This window comes from Pseudorasbora parva, chromosome 24 (assembly GCF_024679245.1).
Source record: "Pseudorasbora parva isolate DD20220531a chromosome 24, ASM2467924v1, whole genome shotgun sequence".
Classification (NCBI taxonomy): Eukaryota; Metazoa; Chordata; class Actinopteri; order Cypriniformes; family Gobionidae; genus Pseudorasbora; species Pseudorasbora parva.
The window spans coordinates 15,760,287-15,786,450 of record NC_090195.1 but is presented as its reverse complement, the minus strand read 5'-3'; the positions used below and the strand labels follow the sequence as shown (position 1 = coordinate 15,786,450).

General features: G+C 37.4%; 3 protein-coding genes across 3 annotated transcripts in view; 1 reads left to right on the top strand and 2 right to left on the bottom strand.

The window, feature by feature from the left end:
* Positions 1 to 11,065, bottom strand: part of map3k22 (mitogen-activated protein kinase kinase kinase 22) — an 86,562-nt gene extending 75,497 nt beyond the window's left edge. The window contains exon 1 of the mRNA XM_067434797.1: positions 10,614 to 11,065. The gene's annotated coding sequence lies outside the window, so the exon portion shown is untranslated. The remainder of the gene's footprint in view (positions 1 to 10,613) is intronic.
* A 655-nt stretch (positions 11,066 to 11,720) lies between these two features.
* Positions 11,721 to 17,065, top strand: acaa1 (acetyl-CoA acyltransferase 1). The gene is made up of 12 exons (XM_067434818.1): positions 11,721 to 12,000; positions 13,685 to 13,778; positions 13,866 to 13,923; positions 14,012 to 14,091; positions 14,186 to 14,228; positions 14,428 to 14,526; positions 14,610 to 14,690; positions 14,800 to 14,990; positions 15,065 to 15,244; positions 15,408 to 15,463; positions 15,551 to 15,696; positions 15,917 to 17,065. The coding sequence occupies exons 1-12, from the start codon at positions 11,848 to 11,850 to the stop codon at positions 15,990 to 15,992; spliced, it is 1,257 nt and encodes a 418-aa protein (XP_067290919.1). The 5' UTR covers positions 11,721 to 11,847; the 3' UTR covers positions 15,993 to 17,065.
* dlec1 (DLEC1 cilia and flagella associated protein) overlaps positions 16,989 to 26,164 on the bottom strand; it is a 28,226-nt gene continuing 19,050 nt past the window's right edge. The window contains exons 21-38 of the mRNA XM_067434819.1: positions 25,937 to 26,090; positions 25,429 to 25,539; positions 24,684 to 24,802; positions 24,399 to 24,590; positions 23,761 to 23,819; positions 23,522 to 23,673; positions 23,293 to 23,408; positions 23,146 to 23,216; positions 22,149 to 22,363; positions 21,899 to 22,054; positions 21,647 to 21,766; positions 21,467 to 21,561; positions 21,275 to 21,362; positions 20,948 to 21,163; positions 20,405 to 20,572; positions 17,788 to 17,941; positions 17,491 to 17,602; positions 16,989 to 17,292 (exon numbers count right to left, since the gene is read on the bottom strand). Of these exons, the coding sequence (XP_067290920.1) occupies positions 17,166 to 17,292; positions 17,491 to 17,602; positions 17,788 to 17,941; positions 20,405 to 20,572; positions 20,948 to 21,163; positions 21,275 to 21,362; positions 21,467 to 21,561; positions 21,647 to 21,766; positions 21,899 to 22,054; positions 22,149 to 22,363; positions 23,146 to 23,216; positions 23,293 to 23,408; positions 23,522 to 23,673; positions 23,761 to 23,819; positions 24,399 to 24,590; positions 24,684 to 24,802; positions 25,429 to 25,539; positions 25,937 to 26,090 (2,425 nt within the window). The 3' untranslated portion in view covers positions 16,989 to 17,165. The remainder of the gene's footprint in view (positions 17,293 to 17,490; positions 17,603 to 17,787; positions 17,942 to 20,404; positions 20,573 to 20,947; positions 21,164 to 21,274; positions 21,363 to 21,466; positions 21,562 to 21,646; positions 21,767 to 21,898; positions 22,055 to 22,148; positions 22,364 to 23,145; positions 23,217 to 23,292; positions 23,409 to 23,521; positions 23,674 to 23,760; positions 23,820 to 24,398; positions 24,591 to 24,683; positions 24,803 to 25,428; positions 25,540 to 25,936; positions 26,091 to 26,164) is intronic.

The following is a 26,164-nucleotide window of genomic DNA, read 5'->3' as shown; positions in this document are numbered from 1 at the left end:
TTGCTCACCAAGGCTACATTTATTTGATCAAAATAGAGCAAAAAAAAGCAATATAGTGAATTATTAGTACAATTTAAAACAACTTCTATTTTAATACGGTATCATCATTACTGCAGTCATTAGCTTCACATGATCCTTCAGAAATTATCACTCTAATACGCTGATTTGTTACTCAATAAAATGTCATCCCTAATATATATATATATACACTGTTTTTAAACAATGTAAAAAGTCTACTGTCAAAATTTATCAATTAAATGTATCCTTGCTTAATAAAGTGATTATTTTTTGGTTTTTTATTATCCATACTTTTGCAATTTAAAGTTCAACAACCGTGTCTGATATTAGCTGATATTAATTCTGATATTAATTAGCTGATATCAACCAATCATATATTGATAGCAGATATTTAACTCTGCATGCTTATTACTTGTTTTTTACATTTATTTTACTTTTGCCATCATATAACACTCACTTAGGGTGCTTTCACACTAGCACTTTTGGTGCGAACCCGGGTTGAATTGACGTCAGAGTTCGGTTCGTTTGGATGATATGAACACAGTCGTCCGAACTCGGGTGTGCCCCTCGTTTCATGTGAACTCTGGTATGGTTTGCTGCTGATGTGAACACAGTCGTACTAAATCGTGGAAGTGAACCGCTATTAATGACATATGAGTTGATAAAAATGTGCGTTTTGGGTGGGTTTCACTCATTTACCTGACGAGCGTCACTGACATACTGCAAGTAGAGAGCTGTAGATCTAATTTCTGCTCGTCTTCAGCGTTCTTTAGAGCACTTGCAGTGCATTCGCGGCAGATATATACACAAGTGCAATAACGTACTGAAGCTTTGGTAACAAAACAAACGGTTAAAAAACTCAAATATAAAAGTGACGGGAGCAACCGGGTAAACAGCTGCTGCTGCTTTGAGGACGCAAAACGAACCCCGGTTCGGACCCAAAAATGTAATATGAACACAGTCAAGCGGGGGCAGGGGGAGGGGGGGAGCAATCGAATTCTGGTTCGGTCCAGGCAATCGAATCAAGTGTGAAAGCACCCTTAAAATTTCTCAACACTTTTAAAGTAATCTTTAGCAAAACTCAAAATTAATATGCATTTTTAATATTGTATATTATAGGTTGTGATCCCTATCCACCTAACTTATACCATTTAAAACAATTTTAGCGTTCATTGTTTTATTTTTTATTATTTAGACAAAATAGTAGCCTGGTCCTACCAGACTCTCGACATTTCCTTTCAGTGACAGTCTGGCCACTCTCCATTGATAAAAGTTAACTTCCTTGAAGGCGGATACTCTGTTTAAGTTTAAAACTATTGCTCTGCTAGCTGCTCTAAATCTGCCATTACCAATCGCTAACGTTTGGTAGTGACGTATCAAACTAGCACACAAAATCAATATCATCGTTCTCAGCCCTACCTCTGTTCGCTGATTGGACTGGGTAAAATTTGATCAGAGAAAACCAGATAATATACCGCAATCCCAGACGGAGTACTGAAGGACAAGTAAAAATTGAGCTGAAATATGTAGGAGGGCGGAACCAGGCTAACAAAAACATTATTTTTTATTATTTATTAGTTAGATAATTATCAGCTTATATGGTCCAGACTTTAAATATGAGAGCACCGCTAAGAATTACTGTATGAAAGTGTGACTAAAAGGGATCCTGCTTGTCAATGCAATTCAGCACTGAAAGAGGAAATAGAACAGAACATCAACATTTCTTCATCAAAAAATTATATAATGTACCTGGTGTGCCACTAAGTGAAAACTGTAGATGAAACTGTGAGGGAAACACAGAATGAAATTAGGTTGACTGATAATGAAGATCATCAAGTACCTTTAAATTTAAAATATAACCTTTATGATCAAAACCACATTGTCAATAGTGCCAGGCATTTCTCACCATCAAAACACCCACACACAATCTAAATGACAAAAAGCTGGAGTTTGTTGCCCTTACAAGTGTGGCTAGAATCACAGTTCCTGTAATGAGTAAACCAAACAGGTCAGGTCTCACCAACAAGGACAACAGTCGTCTTTTGTCAGCAACTTGGTGACTCACAGGTTGTGGCGGCAGCTTTTCTGGGAAATGACACAACATCAGCTTTGCTAAAGCCAATCCCTCCTTGGGACCACCGAGGAGAGTCTTACTTGTATAAAGCCAAGCCAATCTCACACCCTGAGCTCCTAATCTACTTTTCTGCATTAGGTTTTTTTTTTTTTTTATCACGGGTGAGGTGCACCCGCTTTCCTGCCTAGTGCCTACACATACACTCACACATGTATATAAACTCACTGACGCGCACACACTCCCTTAGCAGACAATCTAATCTGCAGTATAGATTCCTTGCCAATATACACACCACGGTCTGGAACCATACCTGTGAGGCATAAAAAATCAGATAGACCCAAGGCAGACACAAAGTTTACAATCATCCATTTTAAAGTCGCAGGATGACTGTCATGCAGCTAAATGAACAAAGTATGTATAAGAGGCAAGCGGATACATGGGTCAATAATACATAACAGTATTCATGATACAGATATAAAAATAAAATAAAAAACATTTTAAAATTTGCCAAGTTTTTAACAATGTGTATTTGTATTGTATTTCATATACTTTTGAAAAACATTATACCCTTTTTTTTTAAATGTTTACAGTTATTAACTCTAAAAACATAATGCGGTGTAACCATTAAGTAAAAAGTAAAATCATATTTTAATTAAACCTTGAATAAAAGAATATATATTAAAAATTGAATTATGTGTCCAGAAATTAAATAGATCACAATTAGGGTTGTCAAATTTTTTTAACATGTTAATTTATTTACACAATTAACGCATTGTCTGCTTTTTTCCTGGCATCCTATGGCACTATATGATCACACTATCGTTAATTCCGATGCTTTTAAACCTTTCAAGTTTCTCTACTAATAGTGAAGCTGTGGGTTTTAATTATGAAGATATATATACTAGAATTTTTCAGTGTCTAAGCTATTTTATTGTTAAATTCAGAGAACAGTGTTTACAATACATCACTTTCCAACCACTTTAATTTTCATGAAATCTTTTCAGTTAGTGAACAGACAATACAAATAAAAACTGAACGTGTATTTTTAATATACTGTGAGTGAGCCGATCGAGTGTCACGGCACAAACGCAGCAGGAGTCAGATTACATTCACCACCAGAGCTGAGGTAAGCGCGGGCGTGGCATAAGTTACATTCAAAGCGCGTATTCAGTCAGGTGCATTTTCAGTTCATGCCTTTGAAAGCTTACCTTTCATAGGAATTAATTTGAAAAGTTGAAACACTGACTTTGCTCCGCACCGCTCCGTTTACATGAATTAGTTTATTTGATGAGTGCTGTGAGTGTGATCCCACATGTGGAAATAGCTCCCTCTACTGGCTCTATAGTCTTTAGCCTCCGGCCAAAAAAACCTGAGGATTTTTTTCCAGAAATAAAATACATAAATCTGAGGGGGGAGCAAGATCTTTGGAATATACTAACTGATACAAAACCATATGTTAAAGGTGTCATGAACTGGCTTTGTATTTTTTTATACTGTTGTCCGGACGATATAAGCGTGAACCGCGCGCACACACGTTTGACACGCGTGCAACCCTTCAGATGTCAACAAGAGAGAGAGAATAGCAGAACAAGAACGGAAAATAATGAGATTCATTGGCCTGCTGGGCTTTGCGAGCCCTGGCCCATACGTGTCTGAGTCCAGCGTACTAAAGGTATGTTTCTGATAGACACGTACACATAAGCAAAACGATTTATGACAATGCAATACTATTACATATAAAAACACGTTTTACTTACATCGGTGTGTTGCACCATTCCTGTCAGACCCAAATCCAGCATCGACCGGAGATTTGTTTACAAATGATTCCACAGTGAACTGAAGTGAATATGTCTTCCCCACGTGAGCTGGAACTTCATTAAAAATAAAGTTCAACCACACATTCCTAATATTAGGATCAGAAGGAAGCTTATGCAGCGACTGTGTTCTTCCACAACCAGGACTAGCGCAATATCTTAATCTTCCTCGGCATATTTATTGTTGTTGACCAGCTAGCACGAGCCCTCCATGAGTCTGTGGGCGGGGCTACTGGATTAGACACGCTGTAGATTCTGTAGAGGCGGTGTTTTGTCGCTCAGTGGCGTCAGTATGAAGCACAGGACCGTTTGCTGAGCCTGGTGTCTATAAAAGATTTTCTTTGAATAAAAAGGAAGATTTCAGCTCTGAAACTTACAGGATATTCTTATATTACCATGACCTTTTATATATCAAAAGCTCAAGGTAAAGTTGATTTCTCAATTCATCACCCCTTTAAATCGCTGAAGTAACCCTTTAAAGCTATACTGTGTGATATTTTCCCCCATCTAGTGGTGTAAAGGTATATGACCATAAGTGAATATTAGTTTCTGTTCGTCTCAATTCTGATTTCGTTCTAACTCCTACGGTGGCCGATTTAGTCCAAGATTAACATGGCAATCCCCCTCTTCACATTCGACACGGTGCCATCGAGTGTTAAAATGCGAAAGGTGAAGCTTGAATTTATGGGTATGTCCCTCTTTGGCTAATGTACTTTCAAGATGGAGGGGCAACATGACAACCAGCATTCGAACCCCTCACCTGTATGTATTTTCAATGGCATATTATAAACTTACGAGAATGCTTTATTACTTGAAAGAAGTAATTAATAATGAGCACATATATGTTTGAAAGAACTAAGCGTTTTTAGCTAAGAATAAACTAAAAGTTACACAGTGTAGCTTTAACATTTTCATGTTAGGTGTGATAGATTACAGAAAAGAAAAGTGTGATTAATAAGTAAATTTTTTAATTAATTGGCAACAATAATCACAAGACATTTTAACAGCCTAAAATAAACTTGCCTTGCCATAAAAAGTTTTTTTTTTTTAATTGAAAGGCACATTGATCTTGACAGACATGCCGTCATTTTAGAATCTCTCAATGATATAATTTCCTGTTTTTTTTTTTCTTCAGTTTTTCCTGTTGGTTGCATCACTTGACCTTGATTTAGGTGAACAAAACATTTCAAATATAAATAAGCGCTAATAAGCTAACAATGAAAAACAGACGACTGTTGTCCTTGTTGGTGAGACCTGACCTGTTTGGTTTACTCATTACAGGAACTGTGATTCTAGCCACACTTGTAAGGGCAACAAACTCCAGCTTTTTGTCATTTAGATTGTGTGTGGGTGTTTTGATGGTGAGAAATGCCTGGCACTATTGACAATGTGGTTTTGATCATTAATAATATTAATTAGTAAACATGATAAATATTAAAACAAATAATAATTATATATGTAATAAGGTTTTCTCAATAACTGTATACTTTTAATGAGGCATATTACTTCATTACATAAAAAAGGGTGATCAAGTCCCCTCCCTTATATTCCTGATCATCTTAATAAATGGAGGACTGACTAACTGCATTTAATAGAGGCCAACCTGAACAATTCAATTAGACACAGCTCGCTCACCCCACAAAAAGGCATCATGATGGAATTGTTGTCCTACAGCAATCATTGATTATTTTCCACACAATGAATATATTTTGAGACACAGAAAACAAGCACCATCTGCACAATAATATGTTGTTATCATTCGTATACTGCCACTCGCTCGCAAACACCCGAGCATGCACACAATTTATTTGTTTTTCAGCTCATTTGTGTTAATATATGGTAGCAGATGCCTCCAGGGCAGCTGAAATCATTACAACGGCAAAAATCGGCTCTGAACGTCAGTGGAATTTCAATTATTACCCTTCACTGTGCCTGCAGTGAGACCACTTTAGGCTGCAGCGCTGCTCATGACAGGTTAAAAAGGGGATCTGACACATATCACTAGGTTTTGGAAGTGATTGATGCTTTCATACGTACAGGTTTTCACTGCGAGTCAATAACAATTCGACATACCACAGAGTTTATCCAGGTTTCACAATAATAACTGCTGTTAGATCGAATTAAACTGTCCAAGTGACACCTGACACTGGTTAACAAAAATAAGCTGCAACATTCTGGGTGATTATAGTGATCTCTAAAAGACATGGAAGAAACCCTAAAAGCAAGCATCACTTCTATTGCATTTACTTAAAAGGTTAGGGATTTTTGACACTACACCCATCCAGCATTATTTATGCTATGGGCATGTCCTGAATGATACCTCAGATTGTGTGGCTGGTTGGTTGTTGAATTTGACAGAATATCATAGACTTGGGTATATGATCTTTCGAATGTGGCCAACCATTTTGAACATGCTAGCAATTACATAATGCACTAAAAAAAACACTCAGAACACTTTAGAAACAGCACCCTTGCATCATAGTGATTTTTAATCACTTTTGCAACTTCTATAAATATATCCAAATATACATAATTGGACTCTGCACTTTAACAAATTGTTATGAATTGAACAAAACATTTAAAACTTTTCAGATTTCTATACCACTGCAAAGTGTATTAAATACATGAAGGATCATAAAGGGTCGTCATGACATGAGAAATCTCATTTGCCTTGTTCTTCTGACATATAAGAGGTGGAAGAACGCTTTGATGCGTCCAGTTTAATCAGCTTGTTTGGGTCTCTGTACGGACTTCAGTAGGATCCAAGCTTTGAAGCTTGATGACGCCTTGATTCCGCAGACCTTTTATTACACCGCAGATGACCGCTTCTGCTTCTTCCGGTCATGAGTATGTGGGGTAACAGCTCTGTTTTATCATATTAGATACCTTTAAATGTGTTGAAATTTATGTTATAATGCTACTCTGTGCATTTGTTATGAGACACTTGTTGCACACTGCCATGAGCTAAAATGATATTAGGCAATAGGCGTGGTTAAAACATGGTACCCGTGGTAAAACAAGAAAATGAGATTTAAACAATAAGACTAGCTGTGTTAAACTATATAACAATGATTCGTTTTCTGTCGATGAATGTATCCAAACAGTTGCACTATCTAATAAAACACATATTAAAGCATCTTTGGTGTTTCCATGGTTTTCTACAAAATAAAACCAGAAATCGAGGGTAATGCGGGTATGATGTCATTGATAGGTGACGCACAGACACAGTCCATGTCCTGGTTAAAATTGCTTATTTCTCTGGATTTAAACATTCTTGGAAACATTTGAGATAATGTAAGTACACAAAGTCAACAAAATATATATCACTGTTAGTGTTTGTTAGATATTTTAATCTAAAAATCTTACATTCTGTACTTTTTATAACTCCAACTTGCAACACGTACCAAACACTATCGCCATACATACAGTGGACTGGAGCTACTTAAAGTGGCAAATACTATAGATAAGTGTTTGATTGTTATATTGTTGCCATGTAAACCATCCTGATGCCCATCTGCTAAATTTGGACAATTTGGTAATATAAAAAGTAGCATCATGCATTTCTGCAAAGCCGTTTTGAAACAATATTGGGGGGGGGGATTATATATATATATATATATATATATATATATATATATATATATATATATATATATATATATATATATATATATATAGTTTTTTCCCCACATGTATATTTGTGTCTGTGTCTGTGTGTGTGTGTGTGTGTGTGTGTGTGTGTGTGTGTGTGTGTGTGTGTGTGTGTGTGTGTGTGTGTGTGTGTGTGTGTGTGTGTGTGTGTGTGTGTGTGTGTGTGTGTGTGTGTGTGTGTGTGTGTGTGTGTGTGATATAACTTAAGTTATTTAGTTATAAAAAAAACAACTAAAATCTATGGTCTAAAATGGTCTAATGATCATTTAATTATTACTGTCAAAAAGCAGAAATTAAAAAAATGGTTTAGAGAACCACGCAAAAAATTAAGACAATATTTTAAACAAGAATATTCTGTATTCTAAATAATCTTTGTGTTGGTCATAAAAAGGCTACGCTGTTCAATCTCAAGTGCTTCTCCAACTCTTTCTGATAAGGGCAATTCACCTGTACTTCATATTGTCAGACACACAGGACCTAATTAAAGGGCTTCCTTTCATCTCATTAAAACAGGGAACTACCAAAGTGCTTAACAGGATGAAGTTAGATAAGAAACCCTCGAATGCAACTTGCGTTATCACTATCCAAGAAAACGATTTCTAATTAACACACAAACTGAATGGTATCTTCGATGAACACTTCACGGTTAATGGACCAGTTCTAAACTGGAACACCCTGACCCAAATTTAGACACTTTGATGTCTTACACTAAAACCGATTTTCTTTCTTTATCAAAATTGAACTCGAGGTGAAGCACCAACCCTGTTCTTTCCACAGCTTTAGAGAAAGAGCCCGCAGAAGCCGCTCAAATCACACTGACCCCTGGCCCTTGGCTCTTTGACGTGTGTGTGTCCAATCACTCAAGCAAGTGATAAGACCGCTGTGATTTCCTCTGTCTAGTCAGATAGCGCTGAGATTAGTCCCAAAACTAATGATCCATCATGAAGAACTGTGGCTGACCAGACAACACTTTGACTTACGGCCATGAAACGGGCATTCTCTAAGGGAACAGGATAAAATACTACATTTCTCCGACATCCTAATCTAAGGTGGTCATTCATCACAGATTTCAACGTCTCTCTCCCAAAATAGTCCTTTAGGGATTCCTTAAAAAATATCAGCGTGAAATTAAGTCAACATAAATGTTCCTGTCTGCTCTGGAAAGACTTGTGTGTGATGGCAAGAGAACACATTTTCTGAATACTTAAATCTTTAGGGGTCTAATGATCAAACGGACAGACTAATTTTCCCTTGCATTATTAGGGAGGGCAAATTCAATATCCTGTCAAGATGCTCCTAAAACCAGCGCAAATAAACACGAACCCCGAGAATTTGGCTACACGAGTGTGCAGCAGGCCTGTCTAAAGATGATAAACTTTAAGGTCAGATCACATCTTGCATTTCTATTGCATGTATCTCCAGCAGTCTGCTGGGATGTTTTGCTCAAAATGTGATATCAATAATTGGCTGTTCAATTATGCGCATCACTTAAACTGAGTTTAAGATGAGTATTATGACTCAGTAAGGGTCTTATATACAATACCCAGTCAACTTTGCAATAAAGGCACAAAGTTCATCTGGATGTCTTCCTCATGCCATTAAAACACATTCTTGAACATAGGCTTGGCTGAGACAGACCATTGCAAAACATTCAATGACTCAGTATGTAGGGGGATCTTTAGTAAACAAACTTAGACTTAAAGTTTTTTTTAGAGTTAGGAGATAATGAGTGACGCAAGAAAGAAAAAAAAGCAGACCAGCACATTCCATCCTACTTTATTATAAAGTGGTTGTGTGTCTACATTAGTATCCCTATTAATATCACCAATATATATGCGCTTTAATATTGAACTTTTGTTAAATCAGCTATAGTTATATAGCTTATTTCATGAAAGGGGTGCCCCTCATTAATATTTAAAAATAAATGAATACAAAATTAATTCAAAAAGTATGCCTTTTTTAAGATTTACACAATTTAACTGAATAATCCTTGATCAATTCTTCAATTAAATTACGTTCAGATTATTCAATTAGATTGAATTTTTAATATTAATGAAATTGCATAAATTTCAACATTTATGAGTGTAACTTTTTATATTTTAAAATATCTTTTAGAATAGACAAATTATATTTATTAAAAAATGATGTTGTGTAAGGTTATGCATCCACCCTGTTAATGTCATACTTCCCCTTTATGTTATTTCATCAGTGCTCTTCAAGTCAAGTCTTTTTTACATCATTTCATCTTTTCAAGTTTGTCAATAAAAGGTGATCTTAAACTGTCAACGCTGTTATCATCCTTTTTTTGTACTTGGGTTATGCATCAACCCTGTTAAAATCATTATTGCCCCTTGTTAAAACAATGTTAAATCCATAAATTACTAAGCATGTATGCATGCTCTTTGAGAATATCTTATCTTCTAATTAGTTTCATCATAATTCATCAGTAATGGACTTAATCGGTCAACCCTGTTGCATACAGTTGTACAGTAAAATAATTAGTAGCCTACTGAGAAAAGGAAATGTGTACAAAAGTGCATTCAATTCTCTTTCTAATAAACATCTTGTAGCTACAGTAAAAAAATTCAACCCTGTTACTTCATAGTCAAATCCCAACATATATTAGTATTATTTTGCTTGAGATGGAGATTTTTTTAATAGAATCTTTAAAATCTTACAGATATTTCAAGAAAACATTGTCCCAATGCTTCTAATGACCCATATACTATACTAAATACAAATAACTATAGATATATCAATATTTTAAGACATAGTTTTATATATTTTATAACGGTAGTTTAGGCAGTCACATTAGCAAATGACATGCAGCCTATCATTTCAGCAACTATGTAAGCATTTGTTCCACACACAGTATGAAGTTCTGCCTAAAGAAAACACATCATAAACTCAGCATACATTTCCATAATAGCAGTACTCTTTGGACTGGGTCTAACGCCTTATGTGTAAACAAACACATTGTATTTCCTCTCTAAAGCAAATCCTTGCACACTACAGTTAATACAAATGCAGTCATTATTATTCTAGATAGAACTCACCTCACGTTACGTGCGTATCTTCATGCTGGAGCTGATACTTGAGACAAATTAAACCAAGCTGCGATTCAAAGCGAGCAGTTCTCTGGGTTTAGACGCAGTGAAGAGGAAAATTCCGCAAACTGCGCTCTTGTTAGAGAAATACAGTAAAAACAGTGATTATATCCGGAAGCCGCGAGCACTTGAATACAGTTGTCACGCACAAATTGAAGGGAACCGCACAAATCCACCTTCCGAAAAGCTTTGAGGTTTATGTTTTTTTATGGAGTCGCAGACGCCAGTAATCCAAACGGATGGAGCGTTGTGCTGCAAATCACGTCGACTACGCGCCGTCAAAGGAAGAAAGTTTCCTCTCCGCAAACATTGACTGACGCTGAGTTTTTCCACAGAGGAGCGAGTCGAGTGAGTGTAATGTCAACCTCAGGAAGCGATGACGCGCGCGCTGGAGAGCGCTGCCGCTGCACGAAACTATGGCGCCCTCGGCCGACTGCACTCAAAAGAAATGTCTTCTTACAAAAATAGGTCTAAAACTCCTATATTTATTTTTATATATAAATATATTTTTCTTTTTCTATAATTTTTTATTATTTTTTTCTTTTTTCTAAAAGATGTACAGTAGAAATAGATGCGAACAATATTAACCATGGTCAAACTAAATTAAAACAGCAGATTTATTTTATTGTATTATGTAGCCTATAATTTTTGGCAAACATTTGTGGCATGTAGAAACCTTTAAAAACCTGATTCACGTGATTTTGCACATTTTAAGAAATATATTAGGCTACATAAACATCAAAATAAAAGTTGCACAACGGGACAGTGAAATACTGCGCGTTCTAAAATGGGTAAATAATTTAATATACTTTTACATATAGATAGATAGATAGATAGATAGATAGATAGATAGATAGATAGATAGATAGATAGATAGATAGATAGATAGATAGATAGATAGATAGATAGATAGATAATTTTGTTTTTGTATAAATTGTATTTTTTCCCAAAAGAAATGGGAGGAAACTCCGCATTTGTACTTCATTCCCCATAATTCCACACGATGACGTCGGAACGAACCATCCAATGATATGCAGTGTGACCAGAGAAGCAAAGTTCACCAGGAAACATCATCAGAAATGTAGTGCATAGTTCATACATCAGTGACTGTGTTTACCATCTGTGTGTATCTCAATAAACGGTTATCCTTTAGTTTTTTCGTGTCCACGTTTTCGTCATTAAAATGCACAGAGTGCAGGTTTTGTCGGGACATCTGCCGTCAAATAAACGTGTGGGAATGAGGCAGTGCAGCGCACCAGCTGCTGATCCAAATGATATCGTTGTGGTTCATGGGCTCCGAACAGCCATTGGCCGGGCAAAGAGAGGATCTTTTAAGGTGGGTCAATATGACTACTTGACAGCTACAATCACTGCATTCTAACGTCTGTCATATACAGGTCCTTCTAAAAAAAATTAGCATATTGTGATAAATTTCATTATTTTCCATAATGTAATGATAAAAATTAAACTTTCATATAGTTTAGATTCATTGCACACCAACTGAAATATTTCAGGTCTTTTATTGTTTTAATACTGATGATGTTGGCATACAGCTCATGAAAACCCAAAATTTCTATCTCAAAAAATTAGCATATTTCATCCGACCAATAAAAGAAAAGTGTTTTTAATACAAAAAAAGTCAAACTTCAAATAATTATGTTCGGTTATGCACTCTTAATACTTGGTCAGGAATCCTTTTGCAGAAATGACTGCTTCAGTGCGGCGTGGCATGGAGGCGATCAGCCTGTGGCACTGCTGAGGTGTTATGGAGGCCCAGGATGCTTCGATAGCGGCCTTAAGCTCATCCAGAGTGTTGGGTCTTGCGTCTCTCAACTTTCTCTTCACAATATCCCACAGATTCTCTATGGGGTTCAGGTCAGGAGAGTTGGCTGGCCAATTGAGCACTGTAATACCATGGTCAGTAAACCATTTACCAGTGGTTTGGGCACTGTGAGCAGGTACCAGGTCGTGCTGAAAAACGAAATCTTCATCTCCATAAAGCTTTTCAAGCAGATGGAAGCATGAAGTGCTCCAAAATCTCCTGATAGCTAGCTGCATTGACCCTGCCCTTGATAAAACACAGTGGACCAACACCAGTAGCTGACATGGCACCCCAGACCATCACTGACCGTGGGTACTTGACACTGGAATTCAGGCATTTTGGCATTTCCTTCTCCCGAGTCTTCCTCCAGACTCTGGCACCTTGATTTCCAAATGACATGCAAAATTTGCTTTCATCTGAAAAAAGTACTTTGGACCACTGAGCAACAGTCCAGTGCTGCTTCTCTGTAGCCCAAAAGTGGCTTGACCTGGGGAATGCGGTACCTGAAGCCCATTTCCTGCACACGCCTGTGCACGGTGGCTCTGGATGTTTCTACTCCAGACTCAGTCCACTGCTTCCGCAGGTCCCCCAAGGTCTGGAATCGGTCCTTCTCCACAATTTTTCTCAGGGTCCGGTCACCTCTTCTCGTTGTGCAGTGTTTTTTGCCACACTTTTTCCTTCCCACAGACTTCCCACTGAGGTGCCTTGATACAGCACTCTGGGAACAGCCTATTCGTTCAGAAATTTCTTTCTGTGTCTTACCCTCTCGCTTGAGGGTGACAATGATGGCCTTCTGGACAGCAGTCAGGTCGGCAGTCTTACCCATGATTGTGGTTTTGAGTAATGAACCAGGCTGGGAGTTTTTAAAAGCCTCAGGAATCTTTTGCAGGTGTTTAGAGTTAATTAGTTGATTCAGATAATTAGGTTAATAGTTCGTTTAAAGAACCTTTTCATGAAATGCTAATTTTTTGAGATTGAAGAATTTTGGGTTTTCATGAGCCAAAATCATCAGTATTAAACAATACTTGCCAAAATCATCAGTATTAAAACAATAAAAGACCTGAAATATTTCAGTTGGTGTGCAATGAATCTAAAATATATGAAAGTTAAATTTTTATCATTACATTATGGAAAATAATGAACTTAATCACAATATGCTAATTTTTTTAGAAGGACCTGTAATGTTTATATATTTTAGGACACTACCCCAGATGAGATGCTCAGTGCTGTGATGAGTGCAGTTGTTAAGGATGTAGGACTGCAAACATCTTTATTAGGAGATGTTTGTGTTGGTAAGTCATATACATAAGATACACCAAAACACAACAATATGAGGAGTAACTTACATTCATGTATACTTACTGACTGCTGTTTTTCAGGTAATGTTCTACAACCTGGGGCAGGTGCACTTATGGCTCGAATCGCACATTTTTTTAGGTGAAATGAGCAAAGAATTTATAATACATAGATATATTGCTAAATATATGAATTGGCTGTAAAATATAAGACTTTCTTCAACTTTCAGCGGCTTTCCTGAGTCTGTACCCGTGTACACTGTAAACAGGCAGTGCTCTTCTGGACTACAAGCACTTTTTAATGTTGCAGGTAGTGTAAGAATTACATTTAAGGCACATTTTGAGCTACAGCATAAGAAAATACAATATTACAGTTAAAACAGGCTATTTTCCTGCATTTTAAGGTGGGATCAGAGGAGGTTCGTATGACCTGGGACTTGCTTGTGGGTAAGTATGCCGCATTTGTAATTGTTGATTTGAGTATACTATAGTATTAATTAATCATTGTGTTCTGTTTTTTTCTCATACTTTTTTTGTGTAAATGTGTACAGTGCGCTCCCAGTCAAAAGTTTGGAATAATTATTTTTGTATGTTTCCAAAAGAAACATCTTCTAGCTCATCTCTTCGTTCTTTCCTTACATGGTAGTGTGGAGAGCATGTCCCTTCGTTCGCCGGGGAACCCAGGAGACATCAGCCCCCGACTGATGGACAATGAGAAAGCCAGAGACTGCATCATTCCAATGGGGTATAGATGTTATCATTTTAAACTGCGTCTTAATCTTTACATTAAAATAAACATTTTTCTCAATTTTCTCAATTTCCTTTCAGAATAACCTCAGAGAATGTTGCAGAGAGATTTGGCATCACTAGGGAAAAACAGGACAGCTTTGCTCTCAGTTCCCAACAAAAGTAGGTTCTCCCATGACATTTACTGTATGATTTGTTTATACATGCTAGCTGTTAGTGTTTTGTGAAACATTCACTTAAAGCAGTTGTTTTTGGACTTTTATAACACTAGGGCAGCCATGGCTCAGAAAAATGGCTTGTTTGATCAAGAGATCACACCAGTCACTACTAAATTTGTGGAAGATAATGGCACTGAGCGCACCATTACTGTTACAAAGGATGATGGGATCCGGCCTGGGACTACCTTAGAAGGCCTTGCCAAACTGCGACCAGCATTCAAGGAAACCGGCAGCACCACAGCTGGTGTGCATGCTGAATTTTTGGGGAAAAAAAGTGATGTTAAATTCCATAACTCAATTCTTTCATTCCCATTGCAGGTAATGCCAGTCAGGTGAGTGACGGTGCTGCAGCAGTGCTCATTGGCCGGAGATCTACGGTGGAGAAACTGGGACTTCCAGTTTTTGGGGTGCTGAGGGCAAGCGCTGTGGTGGGTGTTCCACCGGACGTAATGGGCATTGGCCCAGCCTACGCTATCCCAGAAGCCCTCAACCAAGCTGGTGAGTGTACACCTGCTCTTACTGTACATCTACATTCATTTGAGCCATTTTTATACCAGTAGTAATCATGCTTGAAAAAAAATGTTTTGGAATCAATTTTCCATTTTCATTATTCCAAAATAATGGGTGTAAATGAGCCGTGTTATTGCATTTGCTTGTGCAGGGCTAACTGTGGATGATATTGATGTGTTTGAGATCAACGAAGCATTTGCCAGTCAGGTGACTGATATATTTTCTTAAATTACCCCCCAGTTTTTTCGAGTATTTTCCTTGTATTAATACCAGGAACTTTCACATTTATCCTAGGCTGTGTATTGTGTGGAAAAGCTGGGCATTCCTATGGAGAAAGTGAATCCTAATGGAGGGGCCATTGCTCTTGGTCATCCACTGGGCTGCACTGGTGCTCGACAGGTCGTGACTCTGCTGAATGAGCTCAAACGCAGACGCAAGAGGTGAACCTATGAGTCCTGTTTTCCATTTTATTCTTTTTCCAAATTATATTTTTCCAGGATTCCATTATACAGCAATATATATTTTTTTTTTTCTTTTTTATGACTGCATTCACGATCCATGTTTTCAAAAGGACCTAATGTAGTCATTCGAGGCTAACTATACAGCAACAAAAACATTACAATCCCTATTCCCATTTATAATCTTGTTTTTTTGTTGCAGAGGGTATGGCGTGGTGTCCATGTGCATTGGGACTGGAATGGGAGCGGCTGCAGTTTTCGAGTACCCTGGACCGTGATGAAAGCCCTAGTGAAAAATCCCAAGATGCAAATCTCCTGATGAAACTAACAGCCACCAATTCTTTTTAAACAAGCTGCTAGAACTAAAGAACACAAGCAGAGAGAGGCGCTTCAGCTGGTGTTTGCCTTACTTTTGAGGATGTCATTAACATTCAGGTCTCTCTTTAAAGTGCCTTACATTTCATATGTATTAACAGATCAAGAAAATAGGCATGTCTGCATCTGTAAAAGCGATCAGAATAACAACTTTTATCTCTTGATTTGTCACATTAATCTGATGGTCTTTTCTTCTGATATGGATATAGCAGAATGACTCAGAATTATAGAGAATTTAGTTTTTTAATAATCTATGTTGAGGACCAGTGTAATTCATACAGATTTGAGACGCATCTCATTTATTGAGATAAAACTGATTTATCTATTAAAGTTGTTGTTTCAAAGGCTACTGTTCAATTTTGGGGTTAGTAATAAATAAATAAAAAAGATGAAAGATAAATTAATACTTTTATTCAGCATGGATATATTAAATTGATTAAAAGGGACAGTAAAGACATTTATAATGTTACAAAACATTGCTATTTCAAGTAAATGCTTTCCTTTTGACCTTTCTACGGTATTTATCACAGAATCCTTAAAAAGTATCATGGTTTCCATAAAAATATGAAGCAGCACAACTGTTTCTTAAGCCAATCAGCACATTTTGGCTTAATTTCTGAAGGATCATGTGACACTGAAGACTGGAGTAATGATGCTGAAAATGTCATCACAGAAATAAATTACATTAAAAAAACAAACAAATAGAAAATAGTTATGTTGAATTGTAATAATATTTCACAATATTACTGTTGTTACTGTAAGAGACTTCTTACAAAAACATTTTAAAATCTTGCCAACCCCAAAACTTTGAACAGTATTTTATGTGAATTCGCTGTTTGACAAAAACTTGATCTTTGATCCTTGATTTGCAAACATACACTAGGCCATTTGAAATGTGCTTGTTATGTTCTTATGTAGGTCTTTATTCTGTTCAGTGTTTTATAATTAAAAGAATAAACATTTCACAAATACAATACTTTAAGCACATTGAGATATGTGTCTAATCAAACTATCAAATGTCTATACAGAAATAAAGATATTTTTTGGTTCACATACACATATGTGTATATGTGTATTCAGGTGTCAGATATTGGAGGTACAAAACTCTCATCAAATGATCCACTTCCAATGACCTTAAGAATAAGTGGCGTCTCTCCAAGAACCCCCTGCACCGTGATGATTGTCTGGAACTCTTTCCGCTCACTATGGGGAAACCGCTGTTAGTATAAAGTTTGAGAAAGTCTGCATCTGATTAAACAAATACAGTTCAGTATTCCTGAACTTCACACTCAAACTAAACCTGAGGTATTGCATCATTCATTGCAGTTGTATATTACCAATTTCTTGAATTAAGTATTTTCTACAATGTGATTGGTTGGTATCGGATCAGGTAGAATATACCTTGCAGTGAAGCTGATCTGCAGCAGCTGCTTACAGGACGGTGGATCCCCAAGAGGTTTCAACACACCAGTGTCAGGACTCACCCTGAACACTTCATTGTCACCTTTGGCATCTGGACAACACAAAACATGAGCTCAAATAGATACGAGGTAATTACCATGATTGTAAAGATCACACGATAAAAGACAGGATTAAAGGTGCAGTCTGTTATTACAGTAAGTTTGTCAATGCTAATGCAACTGTACTTTGCATCTTTCCATTAAGTCTTTCCACTTAAATGGCAAATCAAAAATGTACCTGTAAGTGCGGTCCAGTAGCTACAGGAGCCACCTCTGTTGTAGAGGATGACCTTTTTGACAGTTGTTTGTCCAATGTTGAAGGTGCCAAAATCCACAATAGAGCTGGACAGATACAGTGTCGGCAATGCCAGATGAGCACGAAGGGACACTGTCTGAAACAGACGAATTTGACATTAAGATTTTAAGAAACCTTGCTGCTAATTCTTGACTGTCTTATCTAACACTATAGTTCAAAAGTTTGTGATTTTATTTTTAATTAAGTGTCTTTAACTCTGCATTTATTTGATCAAAAATAAAGCAAAATATTGTGTATTGTGTAATATAACAGTAATATTGTGATATATTATTATAATTCTAAATAACTGTTTTTTATTTGAATCTATGTAAAAAATATATTTTGTCCCTGTGATGGCAAAGCTTAATTTTCTGCATCATTACTCCAGTCTTCAGGGTCACATGATCCTTCAGAAATCACTCTAATATGCTGATTTGGTAGTCAAGAAACATTTCTTATTATCACTTAATACTTTTGTGGACCTTTTTTGTGTGTTTGATGAATAGAAATTTCGAAAGAACAGCATTTATTTGAAACAGAAATCTTTTGCGCCATTACAAATGTCTTTACTATCACCTTTAGTCAATTTCATTTATCCATGCTGAATAAAAGTATTAATTTATTTAAAAATGTATTTTTTTAATGGGGTCTGGGGGCCAGTTTAAAGGGGAAAATTGTTAAATGTAAATATAAAAAGGTATAAATAAATATTACATTTTATAAACATGTAATATTTATATTAATTATGGTTCCACAGACAGGGTTTAGATTAAGCCATGTATAGGCATTGGTTTAATTAGGACATTTAAGTAGCTTTTATAAATGTGCCTTGCAAATAAAATAAATTATATATATATATATATATATATATATATATATATATATATATATATATATATATATATATATATATATATATATATATATAATATATAGAATTATATATATATATAATTAAAGCTGCACTATGCCACGTTTCCGTCCGCTAGAGGTTGCCTAATTAAAACAATGGTGTAGTTTGATGATGCCAAGTTTGAGCTCAGACTCTTGGGACATCCTCACAGCCGGTGGGAAAAAAATCGGGCTAGGACTCTAGCAGAAATCATGTTCATGGATGTTGTTATTAATGTTACTGTAGAATGAAGTAGAGTGTTGTGGAGCTGAGCAAGGCCGCTAGAGAGATTGTTAATGAGATGAACAACACACGCCTCGCAAGCAGCGGGACTTTTATTATGACAGGACACAATCCCTGGGCGCCGGCGCTATTTCCGCTTTTCCGGTCACGAGTAGGAGGTAACCATAGACAGTAAAAGAAATGGACAGAGCTATCCCATTGACTTCAATGGCGTGAGGTCAGTAAGGAGCACTCACTTCCTGATGGCTGAGCGAACTGCGCAGGCTCAGACTGAGCTTGACGACGTAGATGTGACGTGAGCAACCTGTCGGACAGTTGTAAGTCTTCTAGTAGTTGTGTAAAGTGAAATCTGAATCACATTGTTTAAATATTTTCTCCCGTTGCTTTTGGCTCACTATGGGCTTCTCCCCATTCTTCCCAGTTGACTTTATCAGACTTTATGTCTCCACGTCCCCCCGACTGTCTCATAGACAGTAAAAGATTGCCTGCGAGCGTCTCCTCAGGTCTATACGGTAATTTCTCAACTGTGCAACAGAGTCGCATTGGTTATGACGCATTCGTTAGCCTATTTTTACAAAAACAGCTTCTACGGGGCGATAGTGTAGATACAAGGTAACGGAGCCTTTTATGCATTGTCGTGTTTCTTTAGAAATAAACAATGGACAAATGGAGTCTTTAAACGCTTCAGATGTAAAGTTATTCACTGTCAAAGTGACTCAAAAATGAATGGGAGTCAACGGGATGCTAACAGCAGGTAGTGGCTTGGTTAGCAATAGAGTTCCACCCTGTGGGTGGAACTCTTTCCGAGTGCTAGATTACCCCCTTGAAGGTAACGCAGCTCTGTTTATCATATTAGATATATCTGAGTGTGTTTAAAATGATGTTAAGACATTACTCTGTGCGTTCGCTCAGCGGCTTCTGTGACACTTGTTACACACTGCTCAGCGTAAAGCGTTTCGGAAATTGAGTGTAACGCAGATATGACCCAATTGACAGGCGACTCCCTCAGACGTCCGGCTCCTTGGTTAAAATAGCCATTTTCTCACAATTTACAAATAGTTAGAAACATTTGGGATATTTTAAGTTCTCAACTGAACAAAATATATAGCATTAGCCCAGGTGTTTTTGAATAGTTTACTGCAAAAATAATTCATAGTGCACCTTTAAGAAATTAAAAGTCTGAATTATTTTCTTTGCTGTAAATACTGGTTTAAATTAAATATGAGGCTAAATTGTTACAGAACAATATGACTCCAACAACAAGGGGATGAGATGGGGATATTATTACCCATTATAATCTTCAGGAGCAATAAAAATATTGTCTTGAAATGTCAGTTATGTCATTAATAGCAGCTTTGTGCACCTCACATTCATTTTGAATCATTTTAGATATTTAAAGAAAGCAAATGAAGCCTGTGTAGAAACCTGTACGCTGTTATTGCTGTACTGAATGGTCAGACTTTGCTGAAACTGTAGTGTCCTTTCTCCAACATCACTACACAGAAGGGTAGCAGAGAGCTGAGAATCCGATTCCTCGCACGGTTCATTCAGACAGCTCAGAAGCGAAGCTGAATTATGGAAAGCCACCTTAACCTGCAAATTAAAAAGATCATTGACACCATTTCTGGATCAGTCTGACAAACGTTGATTGATTTATCACCTGTAAATACAGTGCTAAAAGAGTAGAAAAATATTCAGAGCATCCGTAATCTTATACTTCCTTACTATATAGTACTCGGATTACCTGCTACTTCCTCCAAGTTTCTGAAATTCACTTTAAATGGGCACTTTATGATGACATGGGAGAGTAGTTTTGAACGGCAGTAAAGCAGCGCAACTGACGTCGAAGGTCACATGACAATTACAGCATGACTTTTTTTTAACAGTCGCAAAGTAATAAAACCAAATGTAGTACTTACCATACAGTATGCAAATATATTCAAATGTGTATAATATGTTTGCACATACCTGCATGATGTTTTTAGGCTGTAACAGAAGTGATGTTTGCTCGTCTCCTGACCCAGAGAGTCCTTGTGTGTGTGTGTGTGAGGGTGAGCCACTGATCAATTTAAGGGTCTGTCGGGGCCGCAGCACTGAGAATGGGGGATGTGTGCTCAGTCTGAAACTCAAGGCCATATCGGTATTGTTCTTCAGGTGGAATGTCCGAGTGATGATGGATTCCTTCTAAAAAATGGAAAGACACAAATGTGTAGCTAAGCCCTCACCCCACTAATAGGCACTGTCATAATTAACTTGCTTGTCTTTCATTTAGATACATTTTGTTGTAAACTACACCTGTGTGTGAGATGTTCCGTCTAGTGTATCACTGGCAGCTGCATTGAATTCCAGTACCTCTGAATCCTCTGCCATCTGCACTGACAAACTACACACACACACACACACACACACACACACACACACACATAGGTTTGTAGTGTTCTGTTTTATCATGTATATGCATGTATATTAAACACATCTGTAACTCACATGGCAGGTTTTACAATAGCCTGCATATCCAGCCTCAAAGGTTCTAGTTCATAGCCCTGGGCTCTCTCTACTTTGCCTGGAGTCAGTGACGCAAGCTACAAGATAAATAACATGGGTACTGAATGATATTATCAGTAGAGTAAAATGGATGGGTTTAATTTCACACACTCTCTCACATACCTTACAGTCCAAAGTCATGAAACCCAAAGCATAACCCAAACATCTTTGATTGGCTGAACACGACAGGATCAGAGGAGTGAAAGACACGTGAATGGTGCTACTGCCCCCTGCTGGAACTACCTGTATTAAAGCACATATTAAATGCTTTTTTCCCATCAGACATTTTTCTCATCATAAGTGTTCTACATCCAGATATGTAAATAAAATATATTCTAATGGAGATCTGGACCAGTGCAGATCCCCATAACCTACGGTTTGCTGTGGAGTGATGCAGTATGGGTAGTCAGAGACATTTCCTTCATGAGGCTTCAGAAACACAGAGAACAGCTTCTTCACTGGAGCCAGAGACACAGAAGCCCCACTGCCCTCCTCTCCATCACATTCTTCCTCATTCTCTCCAAAATCATCCTATAAAACAGAATAAGTTTTTAGTTTGTGTAATGAAGCTGCACCCGAACAGTCTGTTTTGGGATGTTGCCATGAAAACTAAGGCTAGACTCACAGATTTGGTCATGAATGTCGAGCTTGTTCCTTCTCTGCTGGGGGTGTGGCTGTCATCCCATGTGGGCGGGTACATGACGGAAGAGTCCAGCCCTCCGACAACCTCATTGCCATCTGCATCCTTCAGGGGAAAAGGCTCACCACATGCAACCAATAGATCTATCAACTTCCTATCGCCAGCCTCCAAGTTGTAGGTCACCCAATCCATACGGATATCTGAGAAGTTTCAGAAAATAACATGATTTATGCAGTTTTGAAACGTTAACAATCAAACAAGAAAATATTAACTATATTGCCAAAAGTATTGGGACACTTCTCCAAATCATTGAATTCAGGTGTTCCAATCACTTCCATGGCCACAGGTGTTTAAAATCAAGCACCTAGACATGCTTCTGCAAACATTTGTGAAAGAATGGGTCTCTCTCAGCAGCTCAGTGAATTCAAGTGAGGTACTTTAAAGTCAGGACTCTGTGCATCACAGAGTGGGGTCAGCGCATGCTGAGGTGCACAGTGTGCAGAAGTAGCCAACTTTCTGCAGAGTCAGTAGCTACAGACCTCCAAACTTTGTGTGGCCTTCAGATTAGCTCAAGAACAGTGTGTAGAGAGCTTCATGGAATGGGTTTCCATAGCTGAGCAGCTGCATCCAAGCCTTACATCACCAAGTGCAATGCACAATATCCTGACTTAAACCCGATAGGGATGAATTAGAACAGAGACTGCAAGTCAGGCCTTCTCATCCAACATAAGTGCCTGACCTCACAAATGCGCTTCAAGAAGAAAAAGAATTCCCATAAATACACTCCTAAACCTTATGGAAAGCCTTCCCAGAAGAGTTGAAGCTGTTATAACTGCAAAGGGTGGGCCAACTCCATAACCCTAAGGATTAAGAATGGGATGTCATTAAAGTTCATGTACATGTAAAGGCAGGCATCCCAAATCTTTTGCCAATATAGTGTATGTGAGAAACGCTTGTAAACTTGATGTTGTGAATGGCTCACCATACGGACTGGTGTTAATGAGCCGTAAAGAGCGTGACACAGTGTCTCCTCCAGAAACATGGCTTCCAAATCTGTCAATCATAAAATACAAGGAATAATCTTTGCATGTAAACTGCAAGATCTAAAGTATTCTCTATGAATACTGACCGTATAATTGGACCCTGGTTCTGATTGTCAGGCTGTGGTCCAATCATCTGAAAGTAAACGGGGCAGCCCCTCACAGACATCTGCATGGGAATGGGAGTTGGATCTAGATCTCCAACCTAAAAAATGTCATAAGTTCATAAGAATGCATTGTAACTCAGCCGTCTGATTTGAAAAAGGCAAAATGTTTATAGTGAAATTAAACGGTTTGATTGTTTTGTGAAATACATACCTTGCATATAAGATTGTCCTGATAATCTCCCCACATATTGGTGAAAGCAGTGATACTGATGGTTTGACTCTCAAATGGACCAAGCATTCCACTGTTTGGCTTAACAACAAACGCTGCACCTCTTCCATGGGAAAGCAGACATTTTACAAATTCTGAAAGCAAAAAAAAAAAAAAACTTTAAACTTTAAATTTCACTTTCTCTAATACTGAAGAACAGAAAGGATTAGGGCTGCACTGACCGTTATATTCTTTCTGCTGTATTTTTTTGCCCTGGACAGAGTGGAGAGGTGCACTGCTCCTGAAAAAACGTTTTTTAATATTATAAAATATAAAAACGAATGACTTGCAAATATGATTGAAACTTACTTACAGTTTTTTTGTTTTGTTTTTCTGCTTACACACAAAAAGGTGAAACTTGAGGCTCATTCAGTGAAACCATTCACTGCACAATTGCAAACGGAAACTCTAAACACAGTTCTCTACATTAAACACATCAGTCAAAACTAACAGCGCTTGTGTTTCATTTAGAAAACACTTTTACACCATTTTAAATGGTACAATCATTGCACGATTACCTACACCCAATGATCATGTGTGAAAACACTTATACATAAAGTGATCACTTAGAAATTAAAACTGAATATATATATAAATATACATATATAAGTCATCACATTTTAGTGCTTTATACAATACAGAGCATTTCAAACCAGCTACACAATAGTAGCAAATTTAAATTCTCAAATTCAAATTATATACAGTATATTACTTCACAATATTACAATAAATGCAACATTGGTAAACAATGCATAATAGATTCTTTCAAAAATATTTTAAAACCTTACTGACCCCAAATTCGAATTTGTATGTACTGTACCTTTCATAGTTTTCATCCGATTGTGAAGGGCAGTATCCAGTAAAGTACTCTGCCTCTACGGTGAACAGCGCAGGTATAGCAGTGTGATTAGTTATCAGCAAATGCCGTTTGATTGATTTGCCAATATTGACAGGCTCATGCTCTGTGAAGTCCACTGTGATTGGTTGGTGATTGTCATCACTTGAGTTAATACTAAAAATGTAACAGTGAAGAACACAGTAAGGAAAAAAAGCTAATAAAATGAGTAACCAAAGAAATGTGAATATGAGGTAAATGTGGCTTTACCAGTCAGAAGGCAACGAGTAAGACACTCTGAGAGGTTTGGCTTTAGAAAAAAAGGTCAGTAATAATGGACTCTCCATTCCTTTTACTTCACAAACTGCAGCCACTTCAGTCAGTTCCTCCTAAAAACATTAAAACAAAACACACATTTACAATAATGTGAGGAACAATATTGTACCCGAGCTTGAATTTCATCAAATGTTTAGGTTACAAACTGTGGGTCCTGCACACTATGCGATTTTTTAAAATCTTTTGCGAATGTTTCTTGTCAGACTTTATGAACATGATCCCCGATGTAAGCCATGTCACACTGTAAGATCTCATTAATGTCAGACTGTAGGATAGTCAAGGTGTGCTAAAAACGGACGCATGCAAGAAAACTCATCCGGTGTTTTATATCATCAATGAATGACGCGTTCGGTGACAGTGAGCTGCATTACACGTGGGACAGAAATGGTGGCTGCAAATACTCTCTAGCTCTTGTTTTGGTCAGTTTGTCTTGAAAAACCGAGATATTTGACGGTCGTTGTAGGAGAAGTCACACTGCCAGAATTTTGTCTGAGGTAATATTTGATCGCAGTGGTCATTAATCGGCTGCCGGTGAACAAACTAACGATCAAAGACGTCAGATTTTAGCCTAGGATCAGAAGAATCTTTTAAGATTTGCAAAATAAGTTTCAGACAGCCAAATCGTGGGCAAAATCGCAGTGTGCACCCGTCTTTAGAGTGTTACAGTAGCAGTACGTACAACAGTGTGAGCTGTAAATGATACAGTGACTTCTGCTTTGGCATTGGGCTCCAAAGTGCCTGCAGAGGGGCTAAAGGTTGCAGAACAGAGATGAGCTTGTGCACCCAGGAGCTGAGAGGGAGAGAAAACAACACTGAGAATGACTCAAAAAGACCTGGGATTTATATTATCTGGTCCAACCTCTACAATATCACAACATTATACAAGAGCAAAATTGATTTATTTTGATTGGTTGACAGACATTCCCAAATTTGTTTATTCCATGAGCAAAAGTATCTAGTCATGTGATCTCAACATGTCTCCCACCTTGTCTTCATCATATTAAACGTATTTTTCTAAAGAATCATTTTTAATTTTTTATGTGTAAAACTAATGAAGAAAAAATACTGAGGGCAAGAATTATCACATTATGGTTCAATATCATTTTATCATGTTCTTTCCAAATCAGCAACACTGGCTAGGTTATTTTAAACAAGATAAAACCATCTTGAGATGAACAGACCCTCACCTTACTCCAGGTGAAGTGGGCTGGCAGTAGTGTTTGGTTAAACAGAGTTACACTGCCTGTCTGAGGAACACCTACATACAGATCAGCAAACACCAGCTCACTGCTCAGCAAGCACACCTGAGGAGACTGGACAACGGCCCGCACAGAGAGGTGACTGAAGACAAACACAAATGCTCCACTCAAAAACATGACAAAAGACAGTAATAGAACTCTTTCATTAGGTAACAT